This window comes from Trifolium pratense, linkage group LG6 (assembly GCF_020283565.1).
Source record: "Trifolium pratense cultivar HEN17-A07 linkage group LG6, ARS_RC_1.1, whole genome shotgun sequence".
NCBI classification, from domain to species: Eukaryota; Viridiplantae; Streptophyta; class Magnoliopsida; order Fabales; family Fabaceae; genus Trifolium; species Trifolium pratense.
In genome coordinates this window covers 42320090-42347220 of record NC_060064.1, presented here as the reverse complement: position 1 = coordinate 42347220, position 27131 = coordinate 42320090, and the positions used below count along the sequence as shown (strand labels likewise).

Sequence of the window (27131 nt, the reverse complement as noted above, 5' to 3'; positions counted from 1 at the left end):
CTAGAAACATATTAGTAGTTGCCTCTGCGGGGAATGACGGACCAACCCTAGGAAGCGTTGTGAATATAGCTCCATGGGTATTCACAATTGCTGCTAGTACATTAGACAGAGACTTCAGTAGTACTATAACTTTTGGTAACAGTCAACAAGTGACGGTATATGTCATCCTGTTTCTGATTCTTCTTCTTATTGTTGTTTTAATTAACTTATATGTTGATTAAATTTGTAATAACTGATCTCTATTTTGTATTATAGGGAGCCAGTCTTTTTGTAAACTTGCCACCAAACCAGGCATTTTCTCTAATTCTTGCTACGGATGGTAAACTTGCCAATGCAACAAATCGTGATGCGTAAGTACAAGTCTAACTCAAATGATCTACTTTAAAATAACGTACTTATTAATTAAATAAGGATTTCTTGACATTATTTTTATATGTATTTGTTGTTGCAGACGACTTTGTAGGCCTGGAACACTTGATCCTTCAAAAGTGAAGGGCAAAATAGTGGGATGTGATCGAGAAGGAAATATAAAATCAGTTGCTGAGGGTCAGGCAGCTTTAACAGCAGGTGCAAAGGGAATGCTTTTGAGCAATCGACCACAACAAGGGAAAACTAGTCTTGCTGAGCCTCATGTTTTGTCTTGTGTTACAAGGCCACAAACTGAAAGCAAGTACCACCCTCCTGCTGCACCAGAACGTGCAGGGTCACATGCTCCTGCTTTTGACATAACTTCCATGTAATTGATTATATATATGTCTTACTCTTCCTCACTCAAACAAACACACATAGTCTTTTAAAGTTACTCATTTGTTGACATGTTACAGATGAAAGGCTCCAACCATTTACATAGTATATTTATAATTGCAGGGACTCTAAATTAAAGTCGGGTTACTACAATAAAGTTTTCAGGAGCAAAAACATTCTACGGAAGAAAGCCAGCTCCAGTAATGGCTTCATTCTCATCTAGAGGACCAAATAAGATTCAGCCATCAATACTCAAGGTATATATATACAAGTTGACTAGTGATCAACTACCTATAGTATAATTCTCCTTATTTGTCTTTATTTTTTTCAATGGGGTTTTTAATTTGTTTTCTGTTTCAGCCTGATGTAACTGCACCAGGTGTGAACATACTTGCTGCCTATTCATTGTTTGCAAGTGCATCCAACTTAGTAACAGACAATCGCAAAGGTTTTCCATTCAATGTTATGCAAGGAACTTCTATGTCTTGCCCTCATGTGGCCGGCATTGCAGGACTTCTCAAAACAAAGCATCCTAATTGGAGTCCAGCAGCTATTAAATCGGCTATCATGACCACAGGTACACACACGTACACACACAATACATATACTCTCTAATAACGACAAGATTTCTAACTTAATTATATATCCTTACAGCAACCACACTAGATAACACAAACAGGCCAATTCAGGATGCATTTGAAAAAAAACTAGCAACTCCCTTTGCTTATGGTTCAGGGCATGTTCAACCTGACCTTGCAATAGATCCTGGACTTGTTTATGATCTAGGCATTAAGGATTACTTGAATTTCCTATGTGCTTATGGATACAACCAACAACTCATTTCAGCACTTAATTTCAACGGTACATTTATTTGTTCCGGATCTCACAGCATAGAAGACTTTAACTACCCTTCAATCACGTTACCGAATCTTGAGTTAAATGTCGTAAATGTCACTCGGACAGTCACCAATGTTGGGTCGCCAAGCACATATGTAGCAAAAGCCCAATTGCCTGGATATAAAATTGCCGTTGTACCAAATTCCTTGACTTTCAAGAAAATTGGTGAAAAAAAGACATTTCAGGTAATTGTGCAGGCAACAAATGTAACTCCACGGAGGAAATATCAATTTGGAAATTTACAATGGACAGATGGAAAACACATTGTAAGGAGTCCTATCACAGTTAAGCGCAACTAAACAATCTTGTTTCGTGTTATCAGTAGTTTGTGTGCCTTTGGTTATTTTATGCTTCTTTGGTTGTCTATGTATTGTAATATTAAGTGTTTTCTAATCATTATCAATAAGTGGCAGTGCAAAATCTTTAGCTTAATTTCATCTAAAACTTCCATTTGACACCCTCCCAAGTTGTCCACGTATGCAAATTTGTTAGTTACATGAATGATTTAAACTGACATTTGACTAAAAGGACTAAATTGAAACTTTTTAAACTTAAGGGACCAAATTGAAATGTAAAATAAACATAAAGGACCACATATGTAATTAAGCCAAAAATATTTCCATCTATAAACTATGATTATCCTAATTGCGTTAAACTAGTGTATCCTATGTTTATGTACAGAAGAATTATGAAGCATGTTTAACTCGACACTAACATAATGACATGACACCGATAATAATTTAAGAAAATAATATAATTCAATGTAATCATGAGCGTCGGTGACACCGACACGTAGAGTCTCTATGTTTCATAGCAGAAGAACATGAAACGTTCAACATTTGTAATTGATTCGAATCGAAGTGTTCCCTCAGTTAATTAATCTAACAATCTAGTAGCTTTGTCCCCCACTAAACTAATAATAAGTACTAATAATCTTCGTGATCAAATTTGTTGATTTTATAAACCAAATGTTCCCTCCTAAAGAAGAATGTTTGCTCTAATTGAATCTATATAGAATATGGCTAATACTGTACAACACTATCTTGAAAGGGAAACAAGAATGGGGAAAAAGAAAAACCTGAGAAACGTTTAAGCAGAAGTGCATCGTTGGAGACGAAGAAGAGGCAGACAATCGAGGTTTCCTGAGTGAACACAAAAGAAGCTGAACGACTTCATTTTCTCATCTCCCATTAATTAAACATTTTAAATTTTTTTTTAAAAAAAAATCGTTTCTTTGGTAGGAGTAAAAAATAGAGAAAAAATTTACGGTATCAACTAATATCAATCATGATTTTCGCCACATTATCTCACTAAACCTCATTTTCTTAAATAAAGGGTAAAAATATATTTTTGTCCCCATAAAATTAAAGAATTTGAGTCCTTACCAAACATAGTCTTATATATTTAGCTTATACTCTCTCCATCCTTAATTATAAACACATTATTAAAGATAAAATTTGTCTCTAAATATAAGTCATTTTTTAAGTTTTTTAACATATATTTTTTATTACTTTTTCAAACATAACTCTACGTTGCATTATAATATGAAAAATTAACTATAAATACATGTTTCCACTAAGGACAATTTAATAATTGTAATACTCAAAAAGTACACATTAATTATACTATCAATTTTTTTGTACTATGCGAAAAAACATGTCAATGGAGACTTATAATATAATTAATAAGGGATGGATGTATTAAGTTTTTTTTTTTTTATAAGGCATAAGCAATAGTAAGTTTAGAGATGTCAATTTTATCTATAAATGAGGGATGAAAGATGAGTTGAGATCCTCTCCATTTCTTATGCTTTCCATTTCTTCCATTACCAAAGTTTTTAAATATTTTGAGGTGTATAAATGATATTTGGACCCACTTGATGTCACATTTTTGCATTTATATTCCCAAAACTATATAAATGGAGTATTTTTCTCCTTTGGGATATGGATGAAAGAAAAATTACCTTGTTAAAAGATATTCTATTTCCAGGTCTCCAAATTTGATGGATCATTTATCAAGTTTACTAAATTGTCGTTCAAGTAATTATATTTATAATAAGTTTCTCTCCACATGGATTGCTTATTTCAACAATTCAAATAGCTTTAATCCATTAAAGCGTAATTTGGAGGGTTTTTGATTGAGTAAAAATAGCAATAATGAAAATAACAACAAGAAAGATAAATTTGTTTTGAATTCAGATGAGAAAAACAATTAGATTATTTTGAATCTCTTTTCTATCACTATTGGATAATTGCGGTTATACATTACAATTCATTATTAATATTACGACGAATTAACACAAGAATAATTAAGACAAATGTCCTGACTTAGAACCAATTCGTTAATAACAATACCCTAATGTCTTAGGCGAGTCCGAAATTATTGAAAGCATTAAAATACAATAATTCTAAAGTCACAATCAAAAGTTTGATATGTCTACCTAAACTACTTGAGTGAACAATCTTTTATATTATCAAGCTTGTATACACAAGCAAACTCTAAACCCTAATTTGTTTTCACTGTTTTCCCTCCATTTTATCTTACAATTTTTATTAAAAAAATAATAAAATTTTGTCTTGACTATGATTCAAACCCGCAACCCTTCAGTGCAAGACAATATTTCCAACCATTATGGCAAGTACACACCAATTATGATTAAAATTCTGTGCAATAATTGATAAGCACCATCAATTTTAAAAGTATATCTTATCAAAATTATTATTGACTATATTATTCATCACGAAATATTTTTATGTCTTTCCTGATCAATGATTTTTTTTTCTACCGGATAATAAATTTAGAGAATAATTACCGTGTGAGATTTGGAAAGTTATTATCACGTGTGATTTGGAAAATTATATATATATTCTCATACTATAACACTTTCAACAATATTGAAATCTATTAAAAAAAAAACATCTTTCACATTTCAATGTCTCATGTTAACAACTTCACCACAATTCGACTTAATTTACTCAGAGGTGTGTATAAACTTTCATTCTGTTTTGTGATTTATTATCTTTATTCCTGAAATCGATATTGTTTTAAAACTTTATGCTAACTTTATATATATATATTATATATATAGGGGGCTGCTAACTTAGACCCAGTTGGGTCTAAATTAGCAAAGTGCACCTTTTCAGTTGGACCAAAATACCCATTCTTTTTAATTAATTAACCAAATTACCATCAATGGACGCGGATCCAGTGTCGCGCGCGTACCGCAGGACCATGGTTACAGGCCGTTGATTTCCATCAGACAGCCAAGATCTGATCTCATCAAGACTGTCTGATCAATCAGACATCCCAGATCATCCGAATCCATCAGATTCCCAGCGCGCGCACCACACTGGATTACACCCTGGAGAGAGAAGAATCTACTTTTTAAAAGCAGGACACGTGTCGCTGTCTGATTGGCTGGGCGTGATTTTTTTCCATTTAATACTTTGAACTCAATTATTTCGTTGTAAATTAATTTTTTATTTTTTTTTATACCAAAATTCATAATTTTTTTTTCTCTACAAATAGAGACTTGGTTCGTTTGATTTGGACACAGAAAAAAAAACTCAATTTTTCACTACCTTAATCTCATTTTTCACTACCTTACATCAACTCACTGAAACCATTCTACCAGGAAAATGGTTTCAGATTACAACTCTCTGAAACCATTGTACCAGATAAATGGTTTCAGAAGCAAACACAATTAATAAATTACTCACTGAAACCATTCTACCAGTAAAATAGTTTCAGAGTACAACTATGTGCAACCATTCTACAAGCTAAATGGTTTCAGAAGCAAATAACTAATAATCAACTTACTGAAACCATTCTACCAGCAAAATGATTTCAGATTACAACTCTCTGAAACCATTGTACCAGATAAATGGTTTCAGAAGCAAACACAATTAATAAATTACTCATTGAAACCATTCTACCAGTAAAATGGTTTCAGAATACAACTATGTGCCAACCATTCTATCAGTAAAATGGTTTCAGAAGCAAACATTAGTTTTTAATTACCGTTTTATCTCATTTAATTAACTATAAAATAGTTTCAGGTCTCCAAAAATTTCATAAAATATACCAAAAGTTCCAGAATATTATCTACTATTTTCCTGGTATAATGGTTTCAGTGAGTTGGTTGAGTGGTGCGTGTTAAATTACAACACACAAGTAACGTATTTAGTAGACAAAAAATGAGATTAAGGTAGTGAAAAATTGCATTTTTTTTTCGGTGTCCAAATCAAACGAACCAAGTCTCTATTTGTAGAAAAAAAATTATGAATTTTGGTATAAAAAAAAAATAAAAAAATTAATTTACAACGAAATAATTGAGTTCAAAGTATTAAATGAACAAAAATCACGTCCAGCCAACCATTGTGTGACACGTGTCCTACTTTTAAAAAGCAAATTTTTCTCTCTCCAAGGTGTAATCCAGTGTGGCGCACGCGCTGGAATCTGATGGATCAGGATGATCTGGGCTGTCGGATTGATCAGACAGTCTTGATGAGATCAGATATTGGCTGTCTGATGGAAATCAACGGTCTGTAACCATGGTCCTTCGGTACGCGCGCGACACTGGATCCGCGTCTATTAATGGGTATTTTGGTTAATTAATTAAAAAGAATGGGTATTTTGGTCCAATTGAAAAGGTGCACCTTGCTAACTTAGACCTAACTAGGGTCTAAGTTAGAAAACCCCATATATATATATATATATATATATATAAACAGTTCATTTGAATCCCAATCATTTATCTGATCGGGAGAAGTTGGTTAATGAATTACAAATTAGATATCGGACCTACTGCGTTGAGTTTTGCGTAACCGAAGTTAGTATAGTTCCAAATTTTTTAATAGATTGTTTTTTACACCAAAATTCTCAATTATTTATATTTAATTTTATTTTATATGTTATTTCTATTAAAATTATGATACTGAGTATTGATATTAGAATTTTCACACACGACACAATTTTGCATTTAGTGAATGATTTCTATTATATTTATATTTAGATTGATACTTAACAAGGAATAAATAATATACAGTATTCATCATTTCATAGAACATTGTTAAATGGAAAAACTCATATTTATTTTTTCCTAACATTTCTATTGTTCATTGATTTTATAGGGTGCAGTGATGCTTCCGAAGATGTTTTATGCTGATTTTTGACACGAAATTTTTCGTTTCGCAACTTTGGTAGATCCGTTCGCGAATCAATTTGAAGTATTAGTCGAAAAAAATTAAAAATAATATTTATTTAACGCATGGCTGGTATGCTTTAAAAGATTTTTAAAAGAAAAAAATCATTGGACTTAAAAGTTACTTTTTTTTAACTAAACATGCTAAAAAAAATTACTTTTTTTTATGTCTTTATGAACTTAAAAGTTTGTTCATGTTGAGGAGTATGGTTGATCGTATTACTGCAAATATATATCAAGGTGATATTTATGCAAATAGTAGTTGACTCCAGGTATATATCAACGTGACTATATTATTAATTACGAAAAAAATCACTGATTCACATTTGTTTTCTTTTGCTAACAATGTATCATAACCTTTCCGGATCAAAGAAGATTGTTTTCTGAATGGGTTTTGGGTGTTGGCGATGGAGAAATTGAAGATGACAACGACGATGCTTTAGACCTTGACATTCAATCAGATTTATTGATTCCAAATTCAGGTGATCCTCTTGCTTCTATCGTTGAAAGCACTTATCCCCAACTTTTACAAAACATGAACGATATAACGTATTTCAAAAATAGAGTTATACTAGCTCCTAAAAATTCAATAGTCGACACAATAAATGATTATATGTTGGATTTAATTCCTGGTGAAGAAAAAGCATATTTTGAGACATGATACTCCGCTCACACAAAATGTAGACGGTCAAACAGTGGATGATGTTCATACTCCCGATTTTTTGAACACGATTTCTACGCCGGGACTTCCAAATCACAAGTTGAGACTTAAAGTTGGAGTTCTAGTTATGCTATTAAGGAATTTGAATCAAAAATTAGGACTATGCAATGAAACAAGACTTATTATTACGAGATTGAGAAAACGTGCTTTTGAAGGAAAAATTATTTCAGGAAGTAATTTCAACGGATGTGGGAATTCCTTTTAAATTTCAACGGAGACAAATTCCTATAATGATTTCTTTTGAGGACTATTAATAAGAGCCAGGGACAATCTTTAAAGCATGTTGAGATATATCTTCCGTCACTGGTGTTTTCACATGGTCGGTTATATCTTGCAATTTCAAGAGTTAATTATAGAAAAAATTAAAAATATTGATCATCGATGACGACGGTGAAGATACGACTAAGACTTCGAATGTGGTTTATAAGGAAGTCTTCCGTAATATAACATAATTTTCTTTGTATGAATATTTATCCAAAATTATTTTTGAACTATCGTTTAATGTTACTCCAATTTTTTTCATATACCTTACATTATTGGAATTATCTTATTTTATTTAATTATTATATATCTTACAACTAATCAGACTCGTGCACCGCACGGGTCGATGTTCTAGTTATATCAATTCTCGTACGAAAAGTTAGGGTTAGTACTCAGTTGGTTCCTAAATCGATTCACAAATAGATATGGTTATCAAAAACAATAAACATATGATAATTGTATAAATTATAAAGACTGAATTGCAATAATTAATGACATGCCTCCAATACATAAAAAAGTCCATCTAACAATCTAACTTAAAGAACTTTTTTTTTTTTGAAAACTTGGTATCCGGCCTTAGGACCGACTAATCCAAGGGGACCAATCCCACCGCCCACTTGCGGGGGCCCCATTTAAAGCCAGAGTTTTTTTGCTCTGTATGGACTTAGCCCACCGAAATTGGCACCAGTGGGAATCGAACCTGAGACCTTGAGAGGAGCATACTCTAAGGGCCCAAGCCAACACCACTCGACCAATTTCTAACTTAAAGAACTTAGATACTCATAACATAATAATTACTATAATAATAGTGTTTTGTGAATTATAGTACATGAATAACGAGGAGGAAAAGCACGCTTTTTGCCAAAATAATAGACTCAAAAGCCAAAAGATTGTGCTAAAGTTAAGATGTCTCCTATATTGTTTCAAAAAGCAAAAAGCTATGTCAAGCACTAATTTTCCATGGAGAAATTGCGAAGAAACAACACATGATATTATTCACAAAAAGAGAGTGAGAAGGACTATATATGTAGGGTACTAGCTAGATGTAGTTCTTGAAGTGAAGTCCAAAAATACTAAGAAAGAAATGGGTGGTTCCCTATTTTCTCTTCATCGCATTATGGTTTCGTTACTTTTCATTTTCATGTTCTTGCTAGAAGCCGTCCATGGCACAAAAAAGGTAGGCCTATATGCTATATATTTAAATTATTTTACAAACTATGATCAATTGTGTTGCTAAATTCCCATCATTTGTGACATTTCACCAACCGTTGCTCTTGTTGTGCAGTGTTACATTGTATACTTGGGAGCACATTCTCATGGCCCTCACCCTACATCTGTTGAACTTGATATTGCTACCAATTCTCATTATGATTTACTAAGTTCAACTTTGGGAAGGTATACAATGCATGCATCTATAATTTTTTTTTATTCATAGTGTAACTTGAAGTTACAGTACTATTAACTTTTTTGTTTTTTTATTGGCGCAACTATTATCTTTTTAATAAGAAAAATAATTACATTTTCTCATAAACAAATGTGCTAATTTATTTAATTAATCAAGCAAAAATTAATTGTCGGTATATTATGTAGCTAATATATGCTTAACACATCGGCCTAGTTCCCCAAGTTTTGTATCTCTTTTATATTTTATATTATTTTGAGTTAGCTTCTTCTTACTTGAAGAGATATTAACCTAGTTTAATGTCTTCATTTAACTTATTTGAGATATCTTTTTTTGTTTTAAAAATATATTTGTAGAACTATTGTAATGTTAGTGTTCACTTCACTTGTTGTCATTGTTTTTAGGAGAAATAATATTTGTACAACTATTTTGTATAATTTTTGGGACAATTTCTTTCTCTCGGAACAAAACTACTATATTTTTAGTATGTTTTGTGCTTTGAATAGATATATTAATATATGAAAAGTCATATTTAAAGACCAAGCTCACTACAAAACACATTCAAACATATATTTGTATTCTTTGCTGTTTGTTATAAGAATCTACGATAAAAAATTATGGATATTAAATTGGTCATAACTTTAACCTCAAAATGTATATAAATTGGTCATTAATAAAGAAAAAAACTAACCAGAAAATTGAGAGGATAAAAACACATCTTTTTTGGTCTAGTGACATCTTTATGAGTCGGGTTAGTATCTTTTTTGGTGATCTGGAAGACGAGAAGTGTCCTTCTAAGAATGAGATTAGAAGTGGACCTCTATTAGGTGGTGTATGTTTTGGTATTTTCATTGGTGTTCCGCTATATACGACGCATTTGTTTTGTAGTTCTTCTTTTACCGATTTTTGCTCGTTTTGTGGAGGAACCTAGCTAGTTAGTTATTAATAATAATAATATATTTGTCATTAATTTTTTTATTTTTTTTATCTTTAGTAAACAAAACTAAAATTTGTTACATTTTTCGGGACAACAAAATTATTTAACCCTAATAAATTTGTAAAAAAAAATTGTATTTTCATGGACAACAAAATTATTTAATCCTAATAAATTTGAAAAAGAGCTTCGAAATTTAAATTCCATACTAGCAACCTAATATAGGAGAAAATTGTCTTCCGTGACATTTTTATATAAATGAAATCCTAATTCATTTTTTTTGACAACTATAATTTTAATTTAAAAAGAAAAATAAATAAATGGTGGATATATCAACCGTACATCTTCCAATGATTTTTTCTCAAGAGATGATCTATCTCCCTGACCTAACATACTAACAAATAATATATTTTTGACACCGACAAATAAAATATATATATTTTTTTTTTGAAGGAACCGACAAATAAAATATATATACCTATAAAAATTGTTTTCTCTAAAGGTACGTATGCATGTATAACATGTTACTGTAGTACATTAAACAATGATAATGATAACCGACAGATTTATTAAAAAGAAAAATGTTTTATTGAACAATCATTTACCCCGACCTTTTTTATTATAGAAATATTAAAAAATTTGGGTATTAAAAAATTATTAGATTGTACGAAAAAATAAAAAATTATTAGATCAAGACCCATTAAATTAGTTTAATTTTGAACTTATGCAAAACAGTTTATATAAATAAATAAGTTTTTATGTATTATTATAAGTTTGTAACGATAGTTTATGAAAAAATAACTTACAAAAATACAATTTTAGTTAATGAGAATTTATGAATTAACGTAAAAAACAATTTTTATTTGAATAAGCAATTTTTCATAAACTAAAAAATAAAATCAATGCAAACAAGTCCTAAAAACATTTGAAATGTGTGTTGGTTTTATGTACTATTTTCCTTTTCATATATAAGTAAAAAAAAAGTAGAAATGAAAAACACTGATTCTGCAACAATGATTAACAAAACAAAAATAGTAATAAAATCTTGAAAGTCGTGTATTTAATGATTTGAAATTTATTTTCATTTTTATTTCCTTAACCATTTTTAAAAAAATCTTGGATTAGTCGGTCCTAAGGTTGAATACAAAGTTTTCAAAAAAATAAAAAATTTATCGCGGAAACACCGTTTAGTATGACTCTTAGCATAATGGCTAGAAATTTCACTTTTAAATAAATAGAGTGTCCGGGATTCGAATCCCGACTCGTACGGGGACTATACTTATTATTCTTTAAAAAAGTTGTTTCTCTATTATTTACTTTAAAAAGTTAACACAGTCTCCGAAAAAAGTAGGGATATGGAAAAAAGTTGATGTGGATTATGTATTATTATTTACAGCCGGGAGAAAGCAAAAGAAGCAATCATTTACTCATATAACAAACACATCAATGGCTTTGCTGCCTTACTTGAAGAAGAAGAAGCAGCAGATATTTCAAGTAAGCATTTTTCCATAGTGACCCAACTAAACTAGAGCAAATAGATTTAATGACTAAAATTAGTTATATAAATAAATAAATGTTTAATTTGGATATATGGTTAGTACAAAAAAACAAAGTGTTACCGAACTCTCTTTTTTTTTTTTTTTCCATTAACTTTGAACAGAAAAAGCAAATGTAGTGTCAGTGTTCTTGAGCAAATCTCATAAACTGCACACAACAAGGTCATGGGAATTTCTTGGACTGCAAAGAAATGGTAAGAAACACTGCATGGCAAAAGGGAAAGTTTGGTGAAAATACAATAATCGCAAACATCGACTCCGGTAAGCTTTTTACTATAATAACTTTTGCTGCACATTGAGACTTGTATGTAAAATAACATCCACAATTTTTAATCTTTGTTTCCACTCTTGAAATTGAGTAGGTGTTTGGCCGGAATCCAAGAGCTTCGGTGATAAGGGATTTGGACCTATTCCATCTAAATGGCGTGGGACAAATGCGTGTCAAATTAGACAATTCCGCAAATTGAAGAAAAATCCTTGCAACAGGTTCTTCTCTCGCTCACAACTTATCAGTTTTACTGATCTTCTAACACCAACTTTGTACTTAAATTCACATAGATTATCATATTATCATACATTTACACTATTGATAATATATTAGAATGGAATATATAATAGAGCTAGATTATAAGAGAATTAACAAATTTTCAGATTATTATTAGTCCAAACAGAAAATGCTCCCATACTTATCTGTCCTTTATCTCACTCAACATACTGTGATATAGCTGCAAGGTAACAGAGTCAAACCAATTTCAACCAAAAAAAACCAGAGACAAACCAATTTATACCTGTTCCGTACCCCTTTATCAGTTTAATTATTCTTGGTATATATAAACAGGAAGCTAATCGGAGCCAGATTCTTCAGCAATGCTTATGAAGCATATTATGGCAAGCTTCGCTCATGGCAACTTAGCGCACGTGACTTTGTAGGACACGGTACTCATACACTATCAACAGCAGGTGGAAACTTCGTACCAGGTGCAAGTATATTCGGTATTGGCAATGGTACCATAAAAGGTGGTTCACCTAGAGCTAGAGTTGCCACATACAAAGTGTGCTGGTCTCTAACAGATGTTGCTGACTGCTTTGGAGCCGACGTGTTAGCTGCTATTGACCAAGCCATTAGTGATGGTGTTGATATATTATCACTTTCAGTTGCTGGCCAATATCTTGTCTATCCTGAAGATATTTTCACAGATGAGGTTTCAATAGGAGCATTCCATGCACTTTCTAGAAACATATTAGTAGTTGCCTCTGCAGGGAACGATGGACCAACCGCAGGAAGCGTGGTGAATATAGCTCCATGGGTATTCACAATTGCTGCTAGTACATTAGACAGAGATTTCAGCAGTACAATAACTATTGGTAACAAAAAAGTCACGGTATATGTCATCCTGATTTTTTATTCTTTTTCTACTTCTTATTGTTGTTATTATTAAATTTGAAATAATTGTTTTCTAATTTCTATTACTAGGGAGCTAGTCTTTTTGTAACCTTACCGCCTAATAAGTCGTTTTCTCTGATTCTTGGTACGGATGGTAAACTTGCCAATGCGACAGATCGTGCTGCGTAAGTACAAACCTCAAATGCTTCACTTTAAAATAACCTATTTATTAATTAAATGATGTTTTCTTATTATTCTTTTATATATTGTTACAGGCGACTTTGTAGGCCCGGAACACTTGATCCTTCAAAAGTGAAGGGCAAAATAGTGGGATGTGATCGAGAAGGAAATATAAAATCAGTTGCTGAGGGTCAGGAAGCTTTATCAGCAGGTGCCAAGGGAATGCTTTTGAGCAATCGACCACAACAAGGGAAAACAACTCTTGCTGAGCCTCATGTTTTGTCTTGTGTGGGTAACTCGCAAGATGAAAACACTCTAGTTATTATCAATACAACAGAACCTGCAGGGTCACATGCTGCTTATGACATAACTTCCATGTAATTGATTATATATATTTATCAACCTCTTCCTTCCCCCCACACACACAACCTTTTTAAATCTGTTACATTTGTTGACATGTTACAAATGAAAAGGCTCCAACCATATACACATTATATTTATAATTGCAGGGACTCTAAATTAAAGTCGGGTACCACAATAAGGTTTTCAGGAGCAAAAGTATTGTATGGAAGAAAGCCAGCTCCAGTAATGGCTTCATTCTCATCTAGAGGACCAAATAAGATTCAGCCGTCAATACTCAAGGTATATAATTATACACACATGGACTAGTTATCAACTATGTATAATAATACTCCTTATTTGTCTTTATTTTTTTTCAATGGGGTTTTTCATTTGTTTTTTGTTTCAGCCTGATGTAACTGCACCAGGTGTGAACATACTTGCTGCCTACTCATTGTTCGCAAGTGCTTCCAACTTAATAACAGACAATCGCCGAGGTTTTCCATACAATGTACAACAAGGAACCTCTATGTCTTGCCCTCATGTGGCCGGCATTGCAGGACTTCTCAAAACAAAGCATCCTAATTGGAGTCCAGCAGCTATTAAATCGGCTATCATGACCACAGGTACACACACGTAGACATACAATACATATACTCTCTATTAACCACAAGATTTCTAACTTAACTATATATCCTTACAGCAACCACACTAGATAACACAAACAGACCAATTCAAGATGCATTTAAAAAAAAACAAGCAACTCCCTTTGCTTATGGTTCAGGGCATGTTCAACCTGACCTTGCAATAGATCCTGGACTTGTTTATGATCTAGGCATTAAGGATTACTTGAATTTCCTATGTGCTTATGGATACAACCAACAACTCATTTCAGCACTTAATTTCAATGGTACATTTGTTTGTTCCGGATCTCACAGCATAGAAGACTTTAACTACCCTTCAATCACGTTACCGAATCTTGGGTTAAATGTCGTTAATGTCACTCGGACGGTCACCAATGTTGGGTCACCCGGCACATATGTAGCAAAAGCCCAATTGCCTGGATATAAAATTGCCGTTGTACCAAACTCCTTGACTTTCAAGAAAATTGGTGAAAAGAAGACATTCCAAGTTATTGTGCAGGCAACAAATGTGACTCCACGGAAGAAATATCAATTTGGAAATTTGCAATGGACAGATGGAAAACACATTGTAAGGAGTCCTATCACCGTTAAGCGCAAATAAACATTCCTGATTCGTTCTGTCAGGATATTACAGTGTGCATGCACTGCCAATGTATTTGAGTATTAGGATTTCATGTTATCACTAGTTTGTGGGATCTGGATTGCGTGCAGTCAAATCAGATCTGATAGTTTGATTAGGATCAGGCGGTTCTAAATTAAAACAGACTTTTCTTTTTATTTAAACTACTTTAAGTTTGTACCGTCCGATCTTAATCAGACAGTCAGATTTAATTTGATTGCATGACTGCGACTGCAATCCATATCCGTAGTTTGTGTGCCTTTTGTTATTTTATCCTTCTTTGGTTGTTTATGTTTTATAGTATGGAGTGTTTTGTAATCATTATCAATAAATGGCAGTGCAGTATCTTTAGTCTGTTGTTTATATTTATCTCTTCATATATATGAACGCAATGGATATGCTTGTAGCTTTAATTTTCTAATCCCATGCAAAGCGATTCCTTTTAGAATTTCAAAATGGTTCAACAATATTCTCATTTCTATATCACTCTCGTAAGAAAATATCATCCAATAAGTCCACAAATTATCTAGTAACAAGACATAAAACCGTGTTAAGAGGACTAGTGAAAATTATTACTTTGCTCACCCAAATTTTTAGCTAGTCAGATTGTTAGAGATCGAATGTGTATTTTTCATCAGGTAACTAGTTCAAGTAGTGGATTCTGAAAGCTTATTGGCATTTTGCAGAAGGAGTAAAGACACTTCCATCTGTAAACCAAGATCATCCTAGTTGGGTTGATAAAGAGTGTTTCCTCTGCTTATGTACATCAGAATATGAAATGTTCAACATTTGTAATTCAGACTAATCCAAATGTTCCTTCGGTCAAATAATCTAACAGAATATGATTTTATTTGACAAGATTTGTTTTAAATCTTTCAAACATATCTAACTAATTCCTATTAACAAATCTTCTAAAATTAACTGAGATTTCGCTTAGACAAACACGTGCATTGGATCGTAACAAACTTATGCTTACTTGCACGACACTCTAGGCTTGTATGACGTGTCCAAATGATACAACACATGTTGTTTTAGCTAATGCAGCCAACCAAAAGGAACAACAATCTTCCCCTTTGGCAAATTTTGGCTAAAACAACTTACCAGATGTGCATGAGATAATCTACGGTAATCTTGAATCTGATCTTCAATGTGTATGAGATAATCTTACAATGGCAATTGGCTGAAGTTAATTTATTATCTCGTGAAAGCCATTGCTCCATTCAAAATCAACTAACCCTCCCTCAACTTTCGTACATTCTTCCACCCTTCGCACCATTGCCTTGCCTTTGAGCCGTAGCTCGAAGATTTTGTTTTCTCTCAGCCTCGCCACACCCTTTGGCAATAGGTAGTATTCTAACTTTGATTTCGGATTTAACGCTTTTATTGTTTCCTTTACTTTGATTATTTGTAGCTTCTCCCTGTAATTTATTTAAATTGATACTGAAAAATTCTTGTTGGAAGAATGCTCAATTATTGGTACGCCAACTGAATTATGAAATGCCTGAAACATGTTTGATGTAATCTGTCTACGAATCATCATGTATGCTTTTAACTGCATTTTAAATGGATTAGAACTCTCTTGATACTATTTTTGTATCTGTTTCTGTGACAGATATGATATATATCACCTTGAACAATGGCTGGCATTCTTATTGACGATAAGGATAAATTCTTTATCTACTTTCTCTATTTTATATAGATATGGTTAGTTCCTTGCACTCTCTTAAACTTCAATGTTAAAAACATGTATCTTGACATGCATTTTAGTATATTGTCATTCATAAAAACATGCTTCAATAGATTACTTCTACTTGGGTAAACAATAAGCCAATTGACATTGTTCATGAGCCAGTCCATACAAAGTGAAATCTTGACTTTAAATGGATACCCCGCAAGTGAACGGTTAGGAGTCCCAAATTAAGTATATCAAAGTTTTCAACGTGGTACTTAAGTCATGAGACTCTTCCACCTAATAGACTAGTACTTTGTGTTGAGCTCTCCTCATATGCACAAGTCCTAACAATAAATTTCATTCATTTCATTCTAAGTGTGTCAAAACATTACGTATATTTTTGTCAAAAAAAACACTATAGGTGTGTTTGATCCGTTAAAAAATAAGGGACCAGACATGACAACTTCTGTTGTACTGTGTTTGATTTTAAAATGGTTTCTGGTACTGGACAAACTGTGGGCCAATGGACAGAACAAAAACTGAAATTCTTGTCCTCCACAGAATCATGGGACAATTTTTTGTCCTCTGCACAAGTTTTTAAAAATACCAAAATATCTTTTTGTCCATCAAACATCGTACGATACAAAGTTTGTTCAATACCTTAAACGTTTGTCCTGTGTTGTTCTTTCTTGTATTGTCCTATATTGTTCTGTTCAGTACTTATATTTTGCAGATCAAACAGATCCTATATATATATAACAGTCTTAATGGATAATAACCTAAATGAGTCTAAAGACCATAAAGCCCAATCTAAATAACTTAATATAATAAATGCTCAAATGACAAAATAAGTTCTACTTCTAAATTATGTAATTAACTACAATCTAATTATCTGCCATTGACCTAAGTTATTCTAGCTTAATTCCCAATCATTAACGGTGGAATTGGCATTGGTGTTCCTCAGATTAGTTGGTCTTTGGACCGGATACCGAGTCTTCAAATTTTTTTTATATATAACATCACTATATTTTCACAATATCAAATAGATGTGATTGTATTAACATCTATTACAAAAAAAAAAAAAAAGGTTGAATTAACGTCTTTTTATACTATTCATGAATTGTGAGATATATCGAGGTCCTACAGAATTTTCAATATAAAAAATCCTTAATCTTTACTTATAGGTATAGGTTGTATAGCTTGTTTTCATTGTTACTTATCCATCTATGTACTCAGATTAACTTTTTGTTTAATTAGTACTTACTAGTTATTCATTAAATTTAAAAAGGTTTCGTAAATCAAATATTCAGCCCAAACAGAGCTTATTAACATAATAATTCATAATTTAGTGTTTTTTCTCTTTCAGTCAACTAAAAAATTGTTCATTTTTCCTTTTAGGCAAGAATACATGAACACAGTCATAAACCACTAAGGATATCAAAAGTAAACTAGTACAGACGACATAGATATGATATACACACATTACTAGGAAAGTTGATAAGATAAAGTATAGATGACATGACATGGAGGAAAAGAAAAAGAAAAAAGAAAAAAAGATAATTTATTGGAGTTGTCCAAGTCTGATTTGAGGGAACTGTTCCACTAAAGGTGATTGTGATTTTCTCTTCAAAAGTTCTTTTGAAACATAATCCATGGTTGGACGAGAAGATGGATTTTCACTCAAGCAGGAAAATGCCAATCTTGTAATCAAGATGATATCTCCGACAATTGAATTGGTAGGTCGAGGAGGGCGTTGGTCTAATACATCAATCAACAACAAATTATAAGTCATTGTTGCTGTAGACGACGAGAACAATGAAGAAACGAAATCTGCTGGATGGTTTCCCAGAAGGATTTCAAAACAAAGAACTCCAAAACTATAAACATCACACTTCTCAGTCACTTCCATGGTCTGGGCAAACTCTACAAACAAATTTTAATTTTAAAGTTATTCCACATGAAACAATTAATAATAGGCTTTTGCATAAAAAAATATTACTTTGGTAGCTTCCATATGTTTTTAGAATCCATTTTTTTAAAGCTGAAACAAACTGGCCTATAATCTTTGTGTAAACGTGTTATGTTCAACAAATAAAAAGCATACCTATTGTTTTGATTGTCACAATGTGAAAGACTAACTTTTTTGTTGATCCAACTGTCGTTGGTCGACAAATCACTTGTTCAAAATTTACACCACTTTTTTGTACACTAATTCTTGCTTAGTGATTAAACCAATACCCCTCTCTGGTGGTATCAATCCCCCCCCCCCCCCCCCCCCCCCGTATAGAATTTCAATATAAAAAGTTATGTAAATTGTAATGATGTGATTATTTCCATTTCTATATACAAAAAGAATAGGGGTCTAATCTAACCTGGAGCTGCATACCCAAAGGTGCCTGCAAATGTGGTCCAACTACTTGAATCAGTCTTTAGAAACTTAGCTGTTCCAAAATCCGAAAGTTGAGCTTCATAAGATAAATCCAAAAGAACATTCTTGCTTGATATGTCACGATGAACTATTGGAGGTGTGCAATCATGATGCATATAGGACAAAGCATTAGCCACACCTCTAACAACATTCACCCTCTTTTCCCAATCAAATGCAACGGCTTGCGAGTCATTGTTTAGAATTTTTGTCAAAGTTCCCCCTTCCAAGAACTTATAAACCAAAAATGAGAATCTTGAATGTTGGCAATATCCATAGAGCTTTATGATGTTACAATGCCTGATTTCTGTCAAAGCTTGAATTTCATTTTCAAATGATTTGAAATTGGGCCTCTCCCCATCTATTCCCGAATGAAGTTTCTTGACTGCAACAACCATATCTGTAGACAACTTAGCCTTATAAACAGATCCTTCACCGCCAACTCCAATGAGATAATCATTATCAAAGTTATTGGTAGCTTCAATGATATTTTCAAATAACATTTTTCCATCATGACTCCATATGGAAAATACTTCTTCTTCTTCTTGTGCTTCGTTGGAATCTTTATCTTTGGTTTTTTCCTTTTTTGCTCTCCTATAAAGAATATACATTGAAATTCCCACTCCACAAAATACTAGTACTAGAGCACCTAAGATAACAAACAATACTAGTAAGAGAGTCTTGTGGCTCTTTTTGCTGTGGTTGGTTATGCAAAGCACTAAGCCAGTGTGATTACCACATAAGCCTTTGTTATTTATTAATGATTCAATTGGAGCCTTGAGAAAGGCTTGATTATTTGGTAACCTCCCTTCTAACTGGTTGTTTGATATGTTGATATAGGTCAAGCTTGACATGACATCATCAAAACTGGATGGAATAGTGCCAGAAAGATTATTGGATGACAGATTCAGTTGTTGCAATTGCTTCAACTCTCCTAGCACTGTTGGTATTGTTCCACTCAACAAATTCCCGCTAAGATCAAGAGATTCAAGAGGTTGTGACATTGAAAAGTCTGATGGAATTCTCCCTTCAATTTTGTTTTTGCTCAAGTTCAAATTTCGTAACAAGGGTAACTTCACAACCTCTTTTGGTATTGTCCCATTCAACATGTTTCTTCCTACATCGAAATCTACAAGATTCTGTAGCAATCCAATTTCACTTGGAATATTTCCTGAAAGATGATTGTTGTTGATCTTAACTTCAAGTAATGATTTCAGGTATCCAAGTTCCTTTGGAAGTTTTCCTGTTAAATGGTTTGAAGAAAGGTAGAGCCTGCCTAGCTTGTTTGCCTCCAAAAGTGTTAATGGTATGCCACCAGTGATAGTATTGTTGGATATCATGAAGGTATGAAGATTAGGGCACTTCCCCCAGTTTGGTGAAATGTGACCATAAAATTTATTATCACTTAGATCAATGTACTCCAAATTCGGATATACACCAAAATCTTGTGCTACATCTCCTTCTATTTGATTATCCTCAAGCCTAAGTCTTACAATACTAGAGCAGTTTTTCAAACTTGTTGGTACTGGACCGGTGAAATGGTTATGAGAAGCATAGAAGTATTTTAGAGATCCACCAGAACATACATGAGGTGATAAATGGCCAACAAAATCATTCTCCTCAAATTCAAAAACTTCCCAGTTGGTAAAGTTATACATGCTAAGTGGAATGCTACCATGAAATTTATTGGTGGATAATAATAAGGATGTTAGCCTTGTCAAATTTCCAATTATAGCAGGAATAGTTCCAGAAAGATTGTTTTCAAACAAACTAAGGCTAAACATATTGATTAGATTTCCAATAGAAGTAGGAATTGATCCAGAAAAATTATTATGGAACAAGAATATTTTTGTTAGCTTTGTCAAGTTTCCTATTGTGGAAGGAATAGGTCCAGAAAAGTGGTTGGAAGAAAATGAAAGTGCATCCAAATTAACCAAGTTTTGTATAGAAGGAGGGATTGATCCAGAAAAATTATTGCTAGTAAGGAAGAGTCTAGACAAAGAAGACATGTTCCACAAGGAGGGTGGGATTGTTCCAGACAACAATGTGTTATTTGAAAGTAAAAGTTTACTTAAATTAGTCATGTTACCAATTGATTCTGGGATGGTACCAGATAGAGTGTTCCCTGCCAAATCCATAACACGAAGTTTTGTCAACATTCCAATTTCTTTAGGAATGGGACCAATACGATTACAAAATGTCATAGCTAGATACTCCAAGTGTTTCAATTTTCCAATTTCACTAGGAATGTAACCACTAGAAAATTTATTCTTAGTTAAATCTAGATATGAGAGGTTGGACAAGTTTCCTATGGAATTAGGAAGTTCACCACTTAGCTGACAATAAAAAAAATCAAGGCCTTTTAAACTCCTCAATGTCCAAATTTCTTTGGGGATGGAACCTTCAAGTGGGTTACAAGAAAGGTTCAAAACATTTATTTTGGACATGTTACCAATTTGTGGAGGAATGGTCCCATAAAATGAGTTGTTGTAAATATTTAAACTAATGAGGTTTGGGAATGAGGAGAAACTAAGAGTATGAAGTTTACCTATTAATCCATAATTTGCAAGATTTATGCTAAATATAGATTTGGATTTGTCACACTGAATTCCTTCCCATTTGCATGGATTTGTGGTTGTCCTCCAAGTTGACAAGAGAGATTGACTTTGGTTTTCAAAGCTATCTTTCCACTTCAACAAAGCTTTTGCTTCAAGGTCTCCAAGGGTAGCTTGATCATGAGAAGTAGTGGTCAAAGAAGTTTTTTTGGAAAAACCAGCAATTTGAGGAAAAAATATTGTTAAAAGGACCCAAAGGATTATGAAGAGAATCTTCCCACATGCTAGATTCTTGATAAATTTAGGTTCCATGGTTCTTCAAGTATAGAATGATTTTTGGGATCAAGGGTATAGTCTAATGTTGGATAATTTTTTGAGTGAATATATGTTATATTGTGTGGTGATGATTCTAATGTTGGAGTTACTGGGTCCTTATAAAAGAAATTAAACAAGCAACGTGATTAGTGTGACTTAATTACACTTTAGAAAGTCTTGCACAAATTTATCAACTTACTTTTCCTACTCATACTTTTTCCAAAGTGTGTATTATTTTGTCCTCCACTTATTAAAAAAGCTCATTTTTCACCACTCATATTATTTTGCTTTTGTAAAACACTAGATGGTGAGTGTACTAATCATTAATTGTGTGCATTAGTATGCTACCAAATTCTCATGCACCATCTACTTAAATCGTTTAGGAGAACTTGAGTTCGATTCCTATAAGTGGAACAATTTTTTAGCCAAATTTTACTTATCTCGCGGTCAAACTCCATTGTTAGAGTTTCCTTTTCCTAGGAACCGGAGGATTAATAAAAAAAAAAACTAAGAAATTTTATATTTATTAAAAGTAATGTATTAAATATTATAATCAATAATATTCACCGCTTGTGCTAAATTCAAAACTACCTGCTACTATCTTAAAACTTAAAATTGTATTTTCTGTTTTTATTTTTCCTTGAAAAATTTGTATTCTTTTTGTGAATATACAACATTATCGGGAAACCAAAATATCCTTATTTAGTTTACAATATTGAAAACTATAAATTAGGTTTTCTTCTCTTCTTTTTTTTTTAAAAAAAAAAACTTGGTACCCGGCCTTTGGACTGACTAATACAAGGGGACCAATCTCACAGCCCACTTACGGGGACCCCATTTAAAGTCAGAGTTTTTTTGTTCTGTATGCACTTAGTTCACCGAAATTGGCACCAGTAGGAATCGAACATGAGACCTTGAGAGGAGCATACTCCAAGGGCTCAAGCCAACACCACTAAACCAACCCCAAGTGGATTAGGTTTGCTTCTCTTAATAAATTATTTCTTTATAAAACACATATGTGACTCTATCTTCTCGAAAAACACATATTAATGATGCTTTTGCCTTTACCAAACCTCGTACAAAAATGCTTAAAAGGTCCAAAAAACAATAACTTGTTATAAACACATAAGTGTAAGTTAATGACCTAATTGATTTTATAGGGTTTAAAAAATATAATAACATTTTGTTTATAGTATCTCTTTGTTTTTTTTAACCTTCTCTTATACATTTTTGTTTTTTATATTAACATATAATATATTTGTCATTAAAACATCGATATTATCATTACTTTTATTGTTGTGATTTAGAAAAATATCATCATATTGATTGGGAATAAATTATGCGGTCTTCCTGAATTGACATATTCAACACAAAAAAAAAAAGTTAAACTTAAATATTTTTTTAACTACTTAATAATGTCATGTTTTTTTAATCATCGAAACTATTTTAAAATAAAGGATAGGGTTTTTTTTTTTCTTTTCAAAGCTTCATGAGTTTAAATTGGCAAAGTCACTCTTTATCATAGGTATAAACAAACTAATAACATTAAAATAGCAAAGTTTTATAATTAAAACAAGAAAAATATATTGGTGAGAATGAGAATGAGAATGAGAATTGGAATTCGACCTTAAAATAAATTTTTTTTCTCAAAACATCCAGTTTTCTTGTGAACATTCACTCAAATCAAAACTAATTTTATTGCTGGTCTCCCTAGCATTACCATCAACTATTACTCCCTCCGGACACAAAATATAAGAAAAATAATTATTTACGCGGTGTTTAAGAAATTTAGTTAAGTGTAGTTAATTTTCTTGATTTAATTCAAAACATGAGTTAAATTTACTATATTACCCTTTGAAAAGTGATTTATGCCTTGGAAATCGCATAAACTTTTGAAAAGTGAAATGATTAAATAAGGGTATACTCCCTCCGGTCCTTTTTATAAGGAACACTTAGGGCAAAAAATTTGGTCCTTTTTATAAGAAACTTTGACCAATTTTCAAATATTTTAAATGTTCAATTTCACTTATGCCCTTATTTATTATGAGAGAGAATTTAAAAATAAGTAAGTTAGTTGAATAAAGAGTTATTAAATAAGGGTATACATGGAATAAATTTAAATTTATAAGAGTATTAAATGAAAATAACTATGTTAAATGTGTTTCATTGGTTTGTGTAATTTTTTCAAAGTGTTCCTTATAAAAAGGACCGGAGGGAGTATTATGAATAATAGTATTAATTAGTTTAAAAGTAGTTGACTTTTGCTTATATTTATGTCTAAAATTTAAAGTGTTTTTTTTCTTATATTTGTATCCGGAGGGAGTATATTATTTATCATCTACAAATAAAACAATAAATAAAAGATGCATCATATATTTGCAAGTGTTAAATAATTTTAACCCATAACGGCACTAAAACTATTGTATACTAACAAGAAACCCATAAACCCAGCTAACAAGAACATAAACTAATGACACCGATGCCAAAAAATAAATAAAATTAAGCTTGAATAGTACCTGATAAATATTAGGTTGGTGATAATGAGATGACTTAAGCTATATGCTGCTAGAAAATGTCCCCTGTCCAAACTTTTAGTCTTTTTACCATTTTAGTTTTGTCCCAAAGAATAATACCAGCAACACACTCTTTAACAAACACACTCCAACACACTCTCTTTTATTGGTTGAAATTCACATGGGTCCCATAAAAAAATGTGGACACATATAATTTTTATGGGATCCATATAAATTTTAACCAATAGAAGAGAGTGTGTTAGAGTGTATTTGTTAAAGAGTGTGTTGCTAGCACTCCTCTTGTCCCAAAACTTTAGTCCTTTGAAAAAACCAATGTACATTTAATGATACTCTACCATTTGTACCCTTACCAAAGTTAAAACATTAATTAAATATATTTTTTCTTTCTTAATAAAGTAAGGGTAAAAATGACTTTACTTATTATTTTTTATTATTTCTTAATCTCCGTGTAAAACTCTAAATGGACTAAAGTTTTGGGGGGGGGGGGGGGGGAGGGGGGAGGAAGTATGTTTTATGTAGAGGAAACAAAATGTGGCATAGAGAAATGTGGTAAAGCAGTATTCTCATCGTTCTCATATATACTAGTATAATCATAAAATACGATGTATCTAATTTTTTTTTTTCAAGGATGTATCTAGTCTTCTATCCATCTAAAATAAGTGGGATCCATTATAATTTATTGTTATTTAATGTTGTATTTGATTAAGATTTAATGTTTGACTGAAATATTTTGAGCAGACTTTTTACAATTAAAATTACTATTTTGACTAAAATATTTGATCATAACTTTTTCAATTAGGAAAATAGTTTTTATCGCAATAAACCCACTTGGATTGGTCTATTGGTATTGACTTGAAATCTGGGAGTGTGTTCCTTCTTAAGGTTTCAGGTTCGATTCTCTCTAGTGCCAATTTGGGTGAGCTAATTTAGCTTCTTAAAAAAATAAATTTTATCACAATATTTAAAAATTAGAATAATAAATTTTACACTTTTATTATTTTATACTCCCTCCGGTCATTTTTATAAGAAACACTTTGAAAAAACTACACATACCAAAAAAACACATTGTAAATAGTTATTTTCATTTAATACTCCTATAAATTTAAACTTATTCCATATATACCCTTATTTAGTTACTCTTAATTCAACTAATTTACTTATTTTTAATATTTTCTCTCATAATAAATAAGGGCATAAGTGAAATCAAACATTTAAAACATTTGAAAATTGGTCAAAATTTCTTATAAAAGTGACCAATTTTTTTTTCCAAACTGTTCCTTATAAAAAGGACCGGATGGAGTAGTATTTATATAATTAACATTTGTCGAATAGAGAAGAATCAATTAACATTTGCTCTCCTCTTGAATCAACTAGTATCCAAACTCGTGTGAAGCACGGGTAAAATATGTGACTAAAAATAAACTTTTTTTTTTTGTACAAAATAAAAATTATCACATAAAATATGAACAATAAGAGTCCAGATCCTCTCCATTTGGAGGGGAAATGGAGATCTCAATTTCCTTTACCATGTAGAAGACACGTGTCACGTTAGCAAATGAATGGCTGGGATTTAATTTTTAATCTATTGAAAGTGTTAAAACAATTAAAACTTGAGATCGGGTTCTCGGTTAAGATTAAATTCAGTCTAGCCGCCCTATGCCGGTTGCTGCCAATGGCGGTGCTGCCGTGCCGTCTTGCTGTCCCACCGGTCATTGAACCTAACATCTCAGTCTGCCACCACAACTAATGGTTTTTGACATAAAAAAAAAAAGAAGAGAATTTCTCTTTGCCCCCAACCATAAATCTTTTGAACTGATAAAACAAAAAATACATTCACTCACACTCCACAAGACCACAACCAGTATTCATTATCTAGCAAAATACAGTAACTATTTGAACAAAATCGAAACCTAGAAGCAATGATGAAGATAATAAGAGAGCTAGAGATTGTAGAGAAGAATAAAAGGAAAAGGGGACGTAGAGTGGCAGAGATGCCGGTGTCGCTTCGTACACCAAGGGAGAGGCATGGGTGAGGGGAAATGGTGGTGGGTAGACACGGCGGAGGGGAAGAGCCGTGAACTTTGGCTGGTAGTGAAGCAAAGGCATTGAAACGTTTTTTTCTTCTTAAAATTAAATAAATTAAAATGGTTTAAAATCAATCATGGCCGTTCATGTGTCTTTTACCACGTGTCAGTCGTATAGTCAAGGAAATTGAGATCTCCATTTCTCCTCCAAATGGAGAGGATCTGAACTCGAATAATAAGTAACACTGGATAGTCATGCCAATAAAAAAATGTCATTATGTATCATTAAAAATAAATAAAAAAGATTTTACTACTTAAAGATCAGTTTTTAGAATAAAAGGGTCAAAGTCTTATTTTTGTGGAGCATGCTTGTGTCCTAAACCAAATGTGAATATATGTTATTTTAAAGGATTTTAAAAGACTTTTTCTACGTTAAAAAAATCTTGTGGTATTGATTATGACTTTTATAAAAGCAAAATAAGGGACTTAGTTAGGATTTTAAGAGATTTTAAAAAACGTTTGATTTATGATAAAATCTTGTGGTATTCAATCATAACTTTTGTTTATATTGATTTATTATTTCTGATTGTAAAAGAGAAGTCTTTTAAACTTACGGAGAGAAAATTTACATGTGTTTTCAATCTATTAATTCTTAATTCATCTTTAAAAGACATATCTTCTTATAGGAATCTGATTTACATCAAGAGTTTCGAAAGATGAAT

General features: G+C 32.1%; 1 protein-coding gene and 2 pseudogenes across 2 annotated transcripts; 2 read left to right on the top strand and 1 right to left on the bottom strand.

Moving 5' to 3' along the window:
* The window catches only part of LOC123892298, a 15933-nt pseudogene extending 13861 nt beyond the window's left edge, over window positions 1-2072 (top strand).
* A 6781-nt stretch (window positions 2073-8853) lies between these two features.
* Window positions 8854-15247, top strand: LOC123888816 (annotated as a pseudogene). The gene is made up of 11 exons (XR_006802290.1): window positions 8854-9003; window positions 9112-9221; window positions 11559-11656; window positions 11823-11979; window positions 12081-12204; window positions 12557-13100; window positions 13193-13287; window positions 13378-13659; window positions 13792-13924; window positions 14031-14247; window positions 14325-15247. The product of XR_006802290.1 is annotated as a subtilisin-like protease Glyma18g48580 (transcript).
* A 2669-nt stretch (window positions 15248-17916) lies between these two features.
* On the bottom strand, window positions 17917-22034 carry LOC123892678 (MDIS1-interacting receptor like kinase 2-like). The gene is made up of 2 exons (XM_045942527.1): window positions 18929-22034; window positions 17917-18479 (listed from the first exon to the last, which is right to left on the bottom strand). Exons 1-2 carry the CDS (start codon window positions 21846-21848, stop codon window positions 18118-18120), a joined length of 3282 nt encoding a protein of 1093 aa, XP_045798483.1. The 5' UTR covers window positions 21849-22034; the 3' UTR covers window positions 17917-18117.
* Between the last annotated feature and the right edge of the window lie 5097 nt (window positions 22035-27131).

Bases quoted from the DNA above. Each gene is read 5' to 3' on its own strand.
- LOC123892678 (XM_045942527.1), bottom strand. From the start codon at position 21,848: ATGGAACCTAAATTTATCAAGAATCTAGCATGTGGGAAGATTCTCTTC. The intron at 18,480-18,928 runs GTTAGATTAGAC...ATTTGTTTGTAG, and splicing joins CTTTGGGTATGCAGCTCCAG to AGTTTGCCCAGACCATGGAA.